Here is a 16,469-nt window from a genome sequence, read left to right as displayed (position 1 = left end):
TATATATACACCATGTATTCATTAGAATAATATATATGAATTTAAATAAAATAATAATTAAACTTTTATAAAATTGAACAAACACTCTGAACACGATCGACGAAGAAATAAATTGATATTCTTAATCAACCATAAATGTTGTACATTTTGTCTCAAATCGTTTTACAGTTATCGCGTTTTTAAGTGGTTATTGTTGTTATAATAACCTAGAGTCTGTTAAATGTTATTCAATTTATTGTACTAATATATTATAAAGTGCTAAATATCTAATTTTTATCTTTTTTTTTCCATTTTGTCCGCCTGAATTTGTTTTCTGACCACTGTGCGTCTAGGGCAGTAAAAGGTAAAACTGATTCGATTTTCTTCAACAGTATCTTGTTAGATGGGATAGTGAATCTAGTTGATGCACGATGTACGTCAAAATTTGAAATTTCCAATAGTTTTCAAAAGCGCCGGGAAAACCACATACAAATTAAGAAAAACCGGGAATTTTTATGCAAAATCGGTTTTCGACAAAATCAACTTTGGGTTTTGGTGTAACTCCAAAATAAATTACTTTTAGAGAATAGAGAAAACTAATAGGGCACTAACATCATCTTAACAATTAACAAATGCCAGTAGACTGCCTGATTTTTTTTCAGAAATGAATGCACCCGGTGATAATATTGGTTACTATCAAAATTTAACCTCTCCAAATTGGTTGCTGTGATTACGTCGCAAAGTATTAGTATGAGCCCGGTACAGTGTCTACTACTATCGCTGATCGGATGTTCGATTGCGACTTTGTCGGTGCGGTGATGATCTTCTGTATTGTTTAAGTTAATTTAAGTAAACTGGTATCATGTACATGGATATTTAACATATCTGTATTATTATTGCCCTACATTCTATTAGCATGGTCAATAACTTTTGAATGTCACAGCATACAGTATACAGTATACACTCTTTCCAGCGAGAGAACGCGCCGATTCTGCGCATCCCCCTGCGTCTCTATGCTATCGAAACCGGTTCCCTTATGGCAGGGTGTTCTTGAGGGAACCAGTTTTTGTCGGTGCGTTCGCTCGCTGGAGAGACTATAGTATGTACATTGTACGTGGTCGACAGTCGTGTTTACTATTGTAATACCTACGTTCAGATTTATTAATATTTTATTCTTTAATTCTGCCACTTTTATTGTTTATATTCACTATTGTCGCAGTAAAGTGAACAAATGTATTTTTTTTATATTTTTCATAATATCTCTTATAGATTATCAAAAATTTCTCAATTCAATCTAACGTAATGCGGAAAGTATAGTGATAGGTACCTAGTAAATATTATCAAAGCAATAACTATTTTGACAAACTACAAGAAAACAAACATTTTTTCATCCTCGTGCCGAAGACAGTTAAAATGTATTTTCTTACGTTTCTTGTTGTATTTGGAAAACATTTACCATATTTACTGTCAATAATTTCCATAAATTATTGTTTTTTAGATTCTGAGTGGAGCAATGAATGTATTAATTTTACAATGATGTGTTTTTTTAAATTTTTTAAATATTTTTATACCGGTCAAAATGCTTTAAAGTTCGGGTCGAAAATCTTGAAAATTGAATACAACACATACCTAATACATTGTTACAATGGCAGTTGAAAAATATTTAAAAATACATAATCACAATTTAATAAAAAGTCACAAATAGTACCGTAGATACTAGATATGACATTTTCACTAAATGTTTATATTATAATATGATATATCATTTATTTTTCTATAAACCATAACATTTTCAATATATTTTGACTTATGTTGAGCTGTTTATAGAAGTTATATATTTAGACGTATGAAATTTTCAATAATATATTTTTATTTTTTTTTAAACTTGAAAATTTAATTTAAGGTTTCTCATAAGATTTTCTACCTTTATCAAAAGAAAAATGTCTACCTCAAAGTCAAATTAAATTTTTATGACTGTTGAAGTTTAAATATTTGCAAGATTTGATATTCATTAAATTTCTCATGTAGCGATTTTCTTACAAAGCTACTAAATAACATATTGTGACAATACATAGGCACACATTCTTTTACTTTATTGATTTTTAATCAAGTAAGTATGGTAATTGAAATTGAGCACCTCCAAATGGTTGTCGTGGTAATATGGACACACACACACACAGACGGAAATCTCAAAATAATATAATATAAATATAATATATAAACTAGCTGATCTCGTGCACTTCGTTGCCCGTTTAATGTACCAACTCAAACTTTGTTCAATTCGTTATTTAATATTCGGTGTATGGTGTTCGAAATTTATCTTAACTTTTCCGTTGCCCGGAATGAAAATTCTGATTTGCAGCAGTATATGATCAGGTAGGCAATCTACCCGTGCTGTTTGTACGTAAGTGTATAATTTAACTCTAAAGTACCAAAGTTATACCAGGTTTATCGTATTGGTGGATTAATATAATCAATTATAACAAAATCCTAACCTTACCTAACCGTACTAAAACCAGATAAATGAAAAAAAACCAAATTTACCATTTTTAAATTAGCCTATCTTCTTCCCAGAGGTCTAATCTACACACAAGCATTCATTTATATATATATATATTGACAAAAAAATAATAATACAAATCAACAAACATACCCGATTAACCAATAGTATATTATGTATATATTATACATTATTTTAATCTGCAACAATAAACTAAATTTTTTATTATTTAGTTTATTTTTATCTGGACAGATGGCACCACTATTGTATTTTGCCATCCAGATTTCTTACTTTTTCTATGGATTTCCCTCAAATATTTTTTCATAAAAACCTTCTCCTAGCAGTTACGAACATCTTATAAAAATTGAGTCAAATCGTACTAGCTGTTCTCGATTTATTAGGTAGCATACATTTGTCACGCTCCATTTTTACGTATGTAGATGATTTCCATGGCAATATGGGCACACAGACACACAGACACACAGACAGACATACATTAATTTATATATGTTACGGTAATAGTATGATTAGCGGTAAAACCTAGGATTTATCGGTAAATCCTAGGTTTCGCCGACTGCTGACGGTAAATGTCCGAATTTCGGACATTGACCGAAGATTTCGGTAAAAGCTAGGATACACAAAATAGGTCTTCCGTTATTATCTAATATATTTAGGTCGAAATGAAAATCCCTGAAATCGATCGTTGTAAAATGAACACAATAGTTTAAATTTTGTTATATAATAAGTTATAGTAATAATAATAGTAATGAAAATTTGTTGTCATAATATATAATAATAACATTAATTTAATATAATAATTTCGGACTACAATATATACTAATTAACTTTCAGCATAAAAAATGTTACTGCACAATTGGTAAACAATTCGGACTTTTACTAACACTGATTGTTTATCTTAAGATATACCAAATCTCGTTTGTAAAAGTCCAAACTACAAAAATCATTCGGGGTTCGACTACCTAAACTATTTTGTGTATCGGTTTTACCGTCAGCAGTCGGCAAAACATAGGATTTACCGGTAAATCCTAGGTTTTACCGCTATTCGTACATTTACCGTAACATATATAATATATATATATTGCAAATTGAATGTTTTACTCGTATGTAAAGAATGAATGTGCCACAAGTAACCTGATTTGACGGTAAAATTTGTATCGTTCATGTTGTCAATTTTCGAATTATATCCTGACATAATAAAATGTAAAATTTTACTATTATAGTATAAAGATATTTAATTTCAATCGTTTGTGTTGAGATATCTAATTTTGATTGTTGATTTTAAGTAATAAGTCATTGTGTAAGTTATAATATAGATACAAACTATCCAAAATATAATATTAAGGCCCCTTCAAACCCTATTAATTTTTCATCAAAACGACCTTAGCGACTGACAAAAATTACTCTTCTAGTGGTTCGATTTAAAAAAGGTAAAGATGTTTTAATTGGTTAACAAGTTTACTTTACATCGGTCGGAGCATATTTTTTATATTTTAGATATTTTTTAATATATTCAATATTAAATATTTATAAATTTATAAAATGTAAAATATTTATTCTCGTCAAGAGTTTACTAAAATTGAAAAAGTTCTCGGACCAATGCAAAGTAAACTTGTTTACCAACACAAACATCTTTACATTTTTTAAATTGAAGCACTAGAAGTACCTTAATTTTTGTCAGTGCGACGGCTATTTCACGTCCATAAATTGGTTTTCTAATGACTTAAAATGACTTGTGCTTGTGTGTGCGTGCGACCATAAACCAGATAAGAAATAAAAAAGAAGTGTAAATTGATGTGGGTCGCTGGTGATGGTAGGGGAGTATACACACACTAATGATCATTTACTACACACACAAAGACGATCAGTAATCGCAGGAACGAAATAATTGCCTAAACACAACTCCTTAATAATGACACATTTACAGGGGCCTTAACTATTAAGATTAGGTAAAGAAATATTTTTGAATTGTGTTTAGATTTATAGTGTATTGCTTTGAATAAAAAGACGCTTAGAAAACGAGAATTTAGAGTGTTGTTTTCCTAACTTGTTTATATTATGAGTCTTCTTTTGATTTCCTTACTCATGTACCTATATGTATTTAATATTGTAAATAGATATTTAAGTGCCTAGTCCTTTTGTGGTTCATTTATTTGGTGACACTACTCGGGTAGCTTTATGCAGTGACTGTGAATTAGAAAAAAACTTCTTTTCACCCATCCACCATTCCTCCATGGTATACTTCTGAGCTCAAAGAACTAGTATTTGCCAAGTCTCACGCTCATACCGAATGTAAAGCATCCCAGCTACTATCTGATTGCAAGCACTTCTCTCTTCTTCGCGCTAAATTTGAATTTACCTCCAAACAATACTACCATAACTGTGTCGCTCTTACAAAGTCTTCTATTCTACGCAACCCAAAATATTATTCGAGTTTCATTAAAAAAAAACCGATAAACCTATATAAATAAATAAAATAAAATACATATATTTTCGTTTTTCATTATTTATATGTTAGATATTATTATAGGTATCTACAGGCAATATTGAAGTGTAAACCTAAAAATATTAACAGAATGCACAGTTGATACAAACAATTAAAAAAAAATTTTCTTTATGAATATAATTATACAGTTTCAAACTTTAAAATGTAGATTATTAACATTTAACTCAAATCTATGCTTTATTATTTTATTGGTCAACTTGTTATTACATTTTTGGCCAGACAATTCTTTCAATCCATGAAATATAATTCGATACTCGTGTATAAGCAGTAGACGAATCTCTATGCCCACACATATTTTGTCCAAATGATGTTATTCCTATTTGTAAATTCATACATTTGTAACTATTGTGTTTTATTTGAATTGGCCCACCTGAATCGCCCTATAATATTGTAAAAATAAATTGTAATTAGAGACATTTTTATCATGAAGAAATACAAATTAATTACTTTACAAGTGTCCTCTACACCTTTTGCATTGCCAGTACACAACATTGAGTTTTCAACTATTCCTTTTGCTAATATATTATTTATGTTTGATATGTATGAGAAACTATTATTGCACTGCTCTGCCGGAATAATGTTTAACTGCACTTTATATAAACGTGAGCTAAGACGTGAAGCTAAACATTTTTATTTTCATTATATTTATAAATTATAATAATTGTATGTAGGTAGGTACCAATTATAATATATTGATTATTATATAAAACTATGTTACCCATGTTTCTTTTTCCCCAACCTGTGGCTATTATTGCTGGAGGTGTTAATGTATTATCTGTATTTAGGCAAATAGGTCGTACATATGCCGAGAAATGTACATCTCTTTCTAACCGAAACAATGCTATATCATTGTACAGAGAACGTGATTTGTAATTTGGATGTATTATGCGTTCTTCTATTTTATAGTCTGTAGGTCTGGCATCGGCAGTTTTTGAGTTATAGTCTAGTTCACCTAGGCGAGCCCATTTCGCATATGACCTGAAAATATAGTTATAGCTTATTTCTATTACAGTTTATAAAATAAATACATTGTATAATAATATGTAAGTGTTGCATAAGTATACGTACGGATTAATATCACCGGTTTTTTCACAGTGAGCTGCTGTTAGTACGAATCTATTACTTATTAGTGATCCTCCACAAAACCATGATTCATTGTCTGGGTTTTCACCAAAACCCAACAGAGCCTGTAATTAAAAAATAAAATACAATAAAAATAAATAATATCATAAATTTCATGTTGTTACCATGTGAGGAAATTCCTTTGGTTTAGCCATTTCCCCGCCACTAATTAAAAGTTCGGCTTCGTAGCAATCTGTTATATTGTGATACATTTTTGATAAAGATAATACTGGGTCTATTATTGTAATATTAATTAATTCCGAATACTTTCTACACTCTAAATGTGTGAAATTAAAATAAATAAGAATAATTATTAAATAAAATATTAAATGTATAATACAATTTTGAACAGATTATCTTTACATACTTTCCGTGGCAGCAGATGTTTTCGAAATTGGACTTATGCTTTCAGGTTTAATCGTTGTGATAGTAAATTGATTAAGGATATTTTTTTCTGGCGGACAACAAACTATTGGAGTTATTCCGTTGAAAGAGCATAAAGGGTAAATATTTCTCGTAAGTTCTTCGATTGGAACTGGACAATTTTCCCAATTCCGACAAATGTAGTTGGAAGTTTCTCCATCGCCGTGCCCACAAATATCACCTCAACATGAATAATATATTAATAGAATCATATTTCAATTTATTTTGATAGTCAATTTACTGATATTGTTATTTGTAAATACTATAATATAAATAGACAAAATTGAAATTTTTAAACGATATTTTGTAGACTGTGTTGTATACTACTGTTTAATATTTAAATAATAAAAATTAGATTCAAACAAAGTATTATAACAAGTTTATTAAGTAGGTAAGAAGTCGTATTAAAAACTCCTTTACAATTATTGAATTATTTCGGATATTTTAAGATTGTTGTCTTTAAAGTTTTAATCTACCATTTTACAAGCGTCTAAATCAGAGGCAATCAACCTTTTTGATGTCTAAAAAATAAATATGGATTTTCACGGGCCACAATTTGAAAATAGATTATTTTATTTTAAACAGAAATGTATAGTTAAATCAAATTTAGTTATATTAATTTAACAAGGTATATATTTAACAACCAAAGTTTTAATAATAATAACACGACACAATTTCAATAAAAATATAAACCAATATATTGAAATAGGTTTGATTTTTGAAAGAAAAGTAGGTACCTTGCAATTTTAACAATTATTTGGATTTACGCTCAACTTTTTTTTCAATTTCCACCAAACAAAAACTTACGAGGAATCTTGTATTACATTTTCAAGTTTTTTGACATAGCAACAATATTTTTTATCGACATTAATTAAAAAAAGGTGGGTAAGTGGATGTCGCTCTGTTGTACAGTAGGTTACAAGTGGGTCACTGTAATGGAGGGTCATTTGAATTCAATGATATAATATCTTGTATAAGAAAAACGATTCTGAGAGAAAACAGTCGGTCAGCTTATGATATTATACCAAGTATATTTGATGATATTATTGCGAAGAAAGTAATTTATATATAATCTATTTACGTGGAACCTTGTTATAAATTTTCAACCTTAGCTATAAAAGTTGAACATTTTATATATTTTTAACTACAAAAAAATTAATTGTTTAATTTCAAATTTGATAAATGTTGTCAAAATTCGAACTTTAAATAAAAACTTTAAATCGTTACATGAGAAATCAAGTGAATATCAAATGTTGTAAAAATATGAATTTCAAACGCTCTTAAAAATTTAATTTGACTTTCTTGTAGACATTTTTTTTGAGAAACTTATGAGGAATCTTGTGTTACATTTTAAAATCTTAGATTTAAAAAGAAAATTTTTTATGAATTTCTAACTCACAATAATTTGCAAATTTTTACGTATTTTGTCAATATTTGAACTTTAAATGCTTATAAAAAAAAAATTGTGGCTATGGATTTTTAATATTTTTCATCTGTCTTTGAAACAATATATTAGAAACCTTCTATTACAATTTCAAGCTTTTGTACCCAACAAATAAAATTGTATTGATATTTATATATTCATAGAATAAAAAACTAAAAAAATTGGAAACGGAAAATGTAAATGTCCCTAAACACTTCAAAATAATTCAAAATATTTTAAAATAGGCATGTTGTATGGAAAATAATAATTAAAATATTCAGTAAAAATTTCATGTATCTGCGGTCATTTGTTTTAGAGTTACACCAAAAACCAAAATCAATTTAGCAAAAAATTGATTTTGTGTAAAATTTCCCGTTTTTCCTTAATTTTTCTTTTGTTTTTCACAGTGCTTTTGAAAACTACTGAAAAATTTTACTTTTGACCCCCCAAAGTACCAACTATCAGAAAAGATTCTGTTGAAGAGAATCTAAGTACTTTGACTGTCCTAAAAGGTGATGACAGACACAAAAAAAAATAAAAAAAGGTGGATAAGTGGATGTCGCTCTGCTGTACAGTAGGTTACAAGTGGGTCACTGTAATGGATGGTGTTAAATTTGAATTCAATGATATAATATCATTGTATAAGAAAAACGATTCTGAGCGAAAACGGTCAGTCAGCCTATGATATTACCAAGTATATTTGATGATATTATTGTGAATAAAGTAATTTATATATAACCTATTTACGTGGAGCCTTGTTTTAAATTTTAAATCCTTAGCCATAAAAGTTAAACATTTTATACATTTTTAACCACAAAATAATTAATAAATTATAAATTTGATAAATGTTGTCAAAATTTGAACTTTAAATGCTTATAAAAAAAAATTGTGCCTATGTATTTTTAATATTTTTCAACTGCTATTAGAACGATATATCAGGAGCCTTATATTAAATTTTCAAGCTTTTTTACCCAACAAATAAAAATTTATTGTTATTTATAGAAAAAAAAACTAAAAAAATTGAAAACTGACAATGTCCGTAAACAGCTCAAAAAGAGTCAAAATATTTTCAACATTTTATGGTGTATAGAAAATGCTAATATGAACATTCAGTGAAATTTTCAAGTATCTACAGTCATTTGTTTTTTAATTACAATAAAATAAGAAAATTGTTACATGAGAAATCGAGTAAATATCAAATGTTGTAAAAATATAAATTTCAGACGCTCATAAAAATTTAATTTAAGTTTCTTCTAGACATTTTTTTTTTGATAAAGGTAAACAAACTTATGAGTAATCTTATATTACATTTTCAAATCTTAGATTTAAAAAGAAAAATTTTTATGAATTTCAACTCAAAATAATTTGCTATTTTTCGTGATTTTTCCGTATTTTGTCAAAATTTGAACTTTAAATGCTTATAATTAAAAACTGTGACTAAGGATTTTTAATTTTTTTCATCTGCCTTTGAAACAATAACCTAGGAGCCTTCTATTAAATTTTCAAGCTTTTTTACTCAACAGATAAAATTTTATTGATATTTATAGAAAAAAAAACTAAAAAATTGAAAACTGACAATGGCCGTAAACAGCTCAAAAAGAGTCAAAATATTTTGTAAATTTTATTGTGTATAGAAAATGCAAATATAAACAACCAGTGAAAATTTCATGCATCTACGGTCATTTGTTTTAGAGTTACACCAATAACCAAAATCGATTTTGTTAAAAATCGATTTTGCGTAAAAATTCGCGTTTTTCCTTAATTTTTCTTTTGTTTTTCACATCGCTTTTGAAAACTACTGGGAAATTAAAATTTTGACCTCCCCAATGCACCAACGATATTCACTTTCCCATCGAACAAGATACTGAAGTCGAAAATCGAAGCATTATTTCGACTACTTATCGTGTACACAGACACAAAAATAAAAAAATAAAAAAAAAAATAAAAAAAAAAATAAAAAAAAAAAAATAAAAAAAAAAACACACATCATTGTAAAATCAATACATTCATCGTTTCACTCAGAATCTAAAAACACTCATCATTGTAAAATCAATAAATTCATCGCTCCACTCAGAATCAAAAAAAAATAATAATATTCATAAACTTCATACACCTATAAATAGATCATAATGAGTCAAAATATATTGAAAATGTTATGGTATATAGAAAAGTAAAGATAATATAAACATAATATTATATTGAAAATTTCATATATCTACGGTACTTTTTATCAAATTGTAACTATAAACATAAACAAATTCAATAAAACACATATCATCAGTGTTCGGGACTTATCTAGATGAATATTTAGATAATTATTTGGTCATCTTTTATCTTATCTAGATAAATAGTTACAAGTTATCTAAACGTTCATCTAGATACATTTTTTACGTCCGTGAAGTTGGCCCACCCATTTTGGCGTAGCGACTCAAAATCTTCACCAATAGTTTACGAGTTAGCCGTTTTTTAGCTACAAACAAAATGAGAATGGGTGGGCCAAGTTTACGTAACCCACCCATGTCGCTCAAAAATTTCGAAATTTATACCAAAAGATGCGTCAACATTTGCAAGAATTTGCGAGTTAACTTTCAAAATTTGTGAGTTGACCCTTTACCCGCATATCCAAATTTTCGACCGTGAAGTTGGCCCACCCATGTTGTCCTATAACTTCGAAATTTATATCAAACGATAGCGTGTTATTTGCGAGAATTTGCGAGTTACCCTTTTTATCACCAAACTCATTTCCACAATTCTTTATAAGAAATGAAATTTGGTATTTATACCATCAGGTATATTGTGGGTATTATAATAGTTATAATACAAAAATAAAAAACACTTCATGTTTTTCGCTAGTACTATAATATTATACCGTGTTTGAAAATAATATTCTTAATATAATTATAATTAAATTTACAAACACTACTTACGAACAACCATAATATTATTTTGTCATAACAGTTCAACACACTAAAATGGCTTGTAAATAATATTAATATTACTATTAATTAGTATTTTATATAATGTTTTTTGTAATGCTGTATAATGCTTGAACCTCATCAAGTTAGCAGCACAACTTAGACCGGAAATATATTCAACAAACTTGTTGGACTTAAGTTTTGCCGTTAGAGCTTTAGACACTTTTGTGCTGCCAACTATACTACAAACAGCACAACTTTACGTTAGCAAAATTTCACCCTGATAAAAAATGTTCATCTTGATTTATTGGACACTGTTAGACCACTCTTAAAATTTGTTGGACATTATTTGGACAAGTACATATTTAACTTGCCCTTTATTATACAATTAATTTTTTTAATCTATTTATATTTTTTATATTTTGTAAGACTATTTAAAATATAGTTTTTTATTCAATGTAGAAATATATCATTTAACTTGGCCTTTTTTATACAACTAATATTTTATTCTATTTATACTTTTTGTATTTTTTAAGACTATTCAAAATATAATTTTAATTAAAATTAGATTTTTTCATTAAATAACTACATTTTTTATTCAACTGAGATTTTTGTTCGATTTAGATTTTTATACAAATTAGGTTTTTTTATTCCATGTAGAATTTATTATTGTAGTTAACATGGCCTTGAGAATTTGCGAGTTCACTTTCAGAATTTGCGAGTTAGCCGTTTTTTAGCTGCAAACAAAATAAGAATGGGTGGGCCAAGTTCACGTAGCCCACCCATGTCGCTCAAGACTTCCGAAATTTATACCAAAAGATGCGTCGACATTTGCGAGAATTTCCGAGTTCACTTTCAAAATTTTCGAGTTGACCCTTTACCCACGTACGTTTGGCCAGCCCCCCCCCCCCCCAAGGAAAATCTTTAACAAAGTATACAGATATTTAGCACGTAATTCGCACGAATTCGCATGCCTAGTTTGAAAATTTGCACGACCTTCCTTACCCTCGAAAAACTAAAAATTCATGGAGAGGGGGGGGCAGTGACACGTCTCACCAGCCCCCCCACCCATCCCGGTATCCAAATTAACATTTTCGGAATTTTTCTTCTGCAGACATTTAGCACGTAATTCACACAAATTCGCACGCCTAGATTGAAAATTCACACGATCTTCCTTCCCCTCCAAAAACAAAATATTCATTTTTCTTTTATATAGATTTTTTATAAAGGTCTTTTGTCAAGATAGATTTTTTATCCAATCAAGATCTTTTGTTGAATAAAAAATCTATAAAAAAAAGTCTGAGTAAAACATTTAGTTAATATAAAATAATCAATATTTAATTAACAATCTATAATAAATAAAATAACCTTGATAAAAATTGTATTCAATAAAAAAATAATGTAAGTTGAATAGAAAATATCTTGATTGAATAAAAAATCTATCTTGACAAAAACCTTTATAAAAAATCTTTATTGAATAAAAAATAATCTAATTTTTAAAAAAAATATTGATTGTATAAACATCTATAAAAAAAGCCTTAGTAGAATGCCTGTAGTTAATAAAAAAATAATCAATTTTAAATAAACAATCTATATTAAATAAAAAATATATTTAATAAAAAAATCTATATGAAACAAAAAAACTTTAATAAAAGCTGTATTCAATAAAAACAATCTATGTAGAATAGAAAAAAATGTTATTGAATAAAAAAGCCAAATTGATTATAAAATCTATAAGAAAACACCTATAATTAATAGAAAAAAATCAATTTTTAATAAACAATCTATAAAAGAAAAAATATAATAACCGTAAGTACCATACATGATTTATTTATTGTTTTTATCGGCATTTCTTGAAGATCATTCAACTTTCCAAATATTTTGACTTTATTTTGAGCTATTAAATATAGATTTTTTATACAACTAGGTTTTTTTTATTATTTAATTAACATTTTTTTATTCAACTTGGGTTTTTGAATCTAATTTAAATTAAATTAAATAAGTATAACTTTTTTATGCATTTTAAATGTTGTTATTCAATTTACATTTTTTTGTTAAATTTAGATTTTTTATTAAATAATATAGATTTTTTATTCAATATAGATTTATCTTATTAAATAGATAGATTCTTTATTAAGTATTTTTTTCTATTTAGATGTTTTATCAATTAAATTTATTTAATTGGTTATTATATTTTTTCTATTTTACTTGGGTTATTTTTTTTATTCAATACAGTTTTTATTAAGGTTTTTTTATTTAATATACATTGCTTATTTAAAATTAATCTTAAAAAAAAATCTATCTTGACAAAAGACCTTTATAAAAAATCTATATAAGAGAAAAATGAATTTTTAGTTTTTCGAGGGTAAGGAAGGTCGTGCAAATTTTCAAACTAGGCGTGCGAATTCGAGCGAATTACGTGCTAAATATCTGTATACTTTGTTTATAGATTTTCCTTGGGGGGGCAAACGTACGTGGGTAAAGGGTCAACTCGCAAATTTTGAAAGTGAACTCGCAAATTCTCGCAAATGTCGACGCATCTTTTATTCTTTTGGTATAAATTTCGGAAGTCTTGAGCGACATGGGTGGGCTACGTGAACTTGGCCCAGTGGCGGTTTTCCCGGGGAGGCAAGGGAGGCGTGCCTCCCTTGATAATAAGAGAAAATACATGGTTAATATTATTTAAATTCTAAAATATTGTGTGTTTATATTTTCAAATATAGACACTATTATAAAAGGGAAATAAATAAAATATATATTTAAATTATGTATTGAAGGGATTATGGAGTGTACCATACTACCATGCCCGGTCTCGGTCTTTAAACAAGACCGTGGTGCCCATAAGAGACTGGCCAGTGCCCACTGCCCGACGCCCGTGCTCAATATGCGATTATAATAATAATATTATACTGATATACTTTATTACTACATAGTACGGCTGCCCTTCCATGCGTCCCGTGTGGGCGGCGGCTACCCACTTTCTCAGGAGGCAATAATTGCCGCCGCCGTTATCGATACGTTACATGTGTACACAAATGTACACACACAGACGCATATAAAATGTGGGAATAGCGCATGCGCGATTATCTGTGTTGTTTTTTAATATTTTATTATGAATCCAATTTACGACCCGGTTGTATTGCTATTAGAACATCCTTACAGACGTTGGAGTACATAATATAACAAAAATGATTTGCTTAGGGAAGGTAAACCTATTCCTGCTCTGACATATTTGTCCGCAGACAAAAATGGCTCAAAAGTGTTTTGTCCAAGTGTATATACTAAACATCCTTGGGTGTGTGGACGTTTTTATTTACAGAGATTATTCTGTTGGCCATGCATTTTATTAAGTCAGTCAAATTCTGTATGGATTACATCAGGATATGCTGATTTTAAAAATCTATCCAGAAGTATTCTGAGACACTAAAGTTCCAAAGACCATGTGCACAATTATTTAAATCTAAAAATTTAGAAAAAAATACTACTATAGTGTTATAGACATAATAAGTGAACATGCAAAATTATTTAAATTATGATATAATGAAAATGTAAGATTAAATAGGTTATGCATGGAACACATAATTGATTTAGTATTATTTTTGGCTAAACAAGAGTTGGCTTTTCGGGGACATGATGAATGTTCTAATTCTATAAATAAAGGCAATTTTAAAGAGTTAGTTGAATTACATTTTAGTAGATGCTCATTAGAAGTACAAAATCATTACAAATCATTGCAGAATACATTTACAGGTACATCAAAAATCATATAAAATGAAATAATTTCATATATAGCAGAATATTTAGTTGATCACATTAAAAATGAAATTAAACAGTGCATGTTTTATTCTGTACAAATCGATGATACCTACTACAGACATAACTCAGAAAACACAATGTTCTTTAATTTTAAGATACATAACTAATAAGTCTGAGTTGGTTGAACGTTTTTTTGGTTTTTATGATGTCAGCGAAGACCATACTTCTGAAGGATTATTTTATTTAATCACTTCCCTTTTTCTAGAGTTTAGTATTGAAAAAAAGTCGGTTGGTCAGTGCTAAAAACTGTTATAATGTTTATTATTTATATTTTATTCAAATATGTTTTTATGACTATACTTTTATTTATGTTACTTCAATTTGTTTGTGATTTTTACTAGAAAGACACTAGTTAAATTAGAAACCAATTTTTTTTGTTATTTAGATTAATAGGTACATTTTTTTATTTGAATTTATTTTTTGAAATTTTACTTTTGCACTACTTTCAACCTAACCTAACCACTAGACACTTTATAGGTTTATGTGTCTCAGTTTTGTTTAAATTTTAGATATATAGTATATTGTATATTATAATATATTATTATATTATATGACAGAAAATAGTAATACCAAATCGTAACTTACTAGTTAGGTACTTTAATTATAAGAAATAGTAAAAATGAAAATCTTCTGACAGATTTTTAAACAAAATAAATGAGTTTTGAGAGCTGGGGGATTTGCACTAACATGTCTAGAAGGGTACGATATTGTTGCCTCCTCAAAAATTTAATGCTAGGACCGCCACGGACTTGGCCCACCCATTCTTATTTTGTTTGCAGCTAAAAAACGGCTAACTCGCAAATTCTGAAAGTGAACTCACAAATTCTCGCAATCAACTCGCAAATTATTGGTGAAGATTTTGAGTCGCTACGCCAAAATGAGTGGGCTAACTTCACAAACTTACATTTTTTATTGATTAAAATGGCGAAATTTTACAAACGCATTTTTAAATATTTATACAGATTCTCAAAGAAAGTTTATGGTTTATAAATAATGTAATAATTTTTATTTATATCATTATTATTATGCTCCTAGTGCCCAATTAAAATATACCTAAATATAAAACCATTTAAAAAATAATTGTATCTTTTTTTTATCTAGATAAAAAAGTACTTATCTAATCCAAACACTGAACATCATTATAAAATCAATACATTCATCCCTTATTTGCTCAGAATCTTAAATAAGGTTAATAATACGGGCTGTGGTAAATAATAACACTATATTTTGTTTTTATATGTTCTGTTCTAATGATTTCTCAAAAGTAAAATTTACATTTATAAACTTCATATTTTATATTGTTTAATTCTTTTCTCTTACACGCATAGTCCAAAGAAAAATAACAAAATTTACCTTCATATAATACTAGTGTCCGTGCATTGTATCCTAAATTCACAAAACATAATAAAAACACAGTTAAAAAACATTGTAATTTTGTATAACTTTTCATTATTATTAAAATAATTTTAATACATTATTCAAACTAATAGTTTATTTTCGTTTACAATAAACCACTATAGGTATGTAGCGAGCTGTGACTATTTACCCGATTACCTAATATATAACACCTATCTAGGCAGTAGATCAAAGTGTAGATCAAAGTGTATACGTAATCGTATATAGTACGCGCCGCGTAACATTAATAGTAATAATAGCGTATGCGCTGCGTGTGTATATAGTTGTACAACGAATATCGAGCGTGACCATGGACGGCGTGCGTCAATATATATATATGATTACTTATATAAATAACTCGCATAAAATGTC

At 28.1% G+C, this 16,469-nt stretch overlaps 1 protein-coding gene across 2 annotated transcripts; it reads right to left on the bottom strand.

Annotated features, from left to right (window-relative positions):
- Positions 1 to 4,961: 4,961 nt before the first annotated feature.
- LOC132944727 (venom protease-like) lies at positions 4,962 to 16,256 on the bottom strand. Of its 2 annotated transcripts, none has more exons than XM_061014206.1 (7): positions 16,056 to 16,256; positions 6,493 to 6,729; positions 6,251 to 6,402; positions 6,072 to 6,190; positions 5,743 to 5,981; positions 5,451 to 5,623; positions 4,962 to 5,383 (listed from the first exon to the last, which is right to left on the bottom strand). In XM_061014206.1, the coding sequence occupies exons 1-7, from the start codon at positions 16,150 to 16,152 to the stop codon at positions 5,207 to 5,209; spliced, it is 1,194 nt and encodes a 397-aa protein (XP_060870189.1). In that variant the 5' UTR covers positions 16,153 to 16,256; the 3' UTR covers positions 4,962 to 5,206. The 2 variants fall into 2 exon arrangements, with proteins under 2 accessions (XP_060870189.1, XP_060870188.1); XM_061014205.1 differs by having other exon boundaries at positions 5,722 to 5,981; positions 16,056 to 16,255.
- Between the last annotated feature and the right edge of the window lie 213 nt (positions 16,257 to 16,469).

This window comes from Metopolophium dirhodum, chromosome 5, assembly GCF_019925205.1.
Source record: "Metopolophium dirhodum isolate CAU chromosome 5, ASM1992520v1, whole genome shotgun sequence".
NCBI lineage: Eukaryota > Metazoa > Arthropoda > Insecta > Hemiptera > Aphididae > Metopolophium > Metopolophium dirhodum.
Note: the sequence above shows the minus strand (reverse complement) of the source record. Positions and strands in the feature narration are given on the sequence as shown.

Coding starts and splice junctions, on each gene's coding strand:
- LOC132944727 (XM_061014205.1), bottom strand. CDS start 16,152: ATGAAAAGTTATACAAAATTACAATGTTTTTTAACTGTGTTTTTATTA. Junction 6,730..16,055: donor GACACTAGTATTATATGAAG/GTAAATTTTGTT, acceptor ATTCATGTTGAG/GTGATATTTGTGGGCACGGC. Junction 6,403..6,492: donor AACATCTGCTGCCACGGAAA/GTATGTAAAGAT, acceptor TCACACATTTAG/AGTGTAGAAAGTATTCGGAA.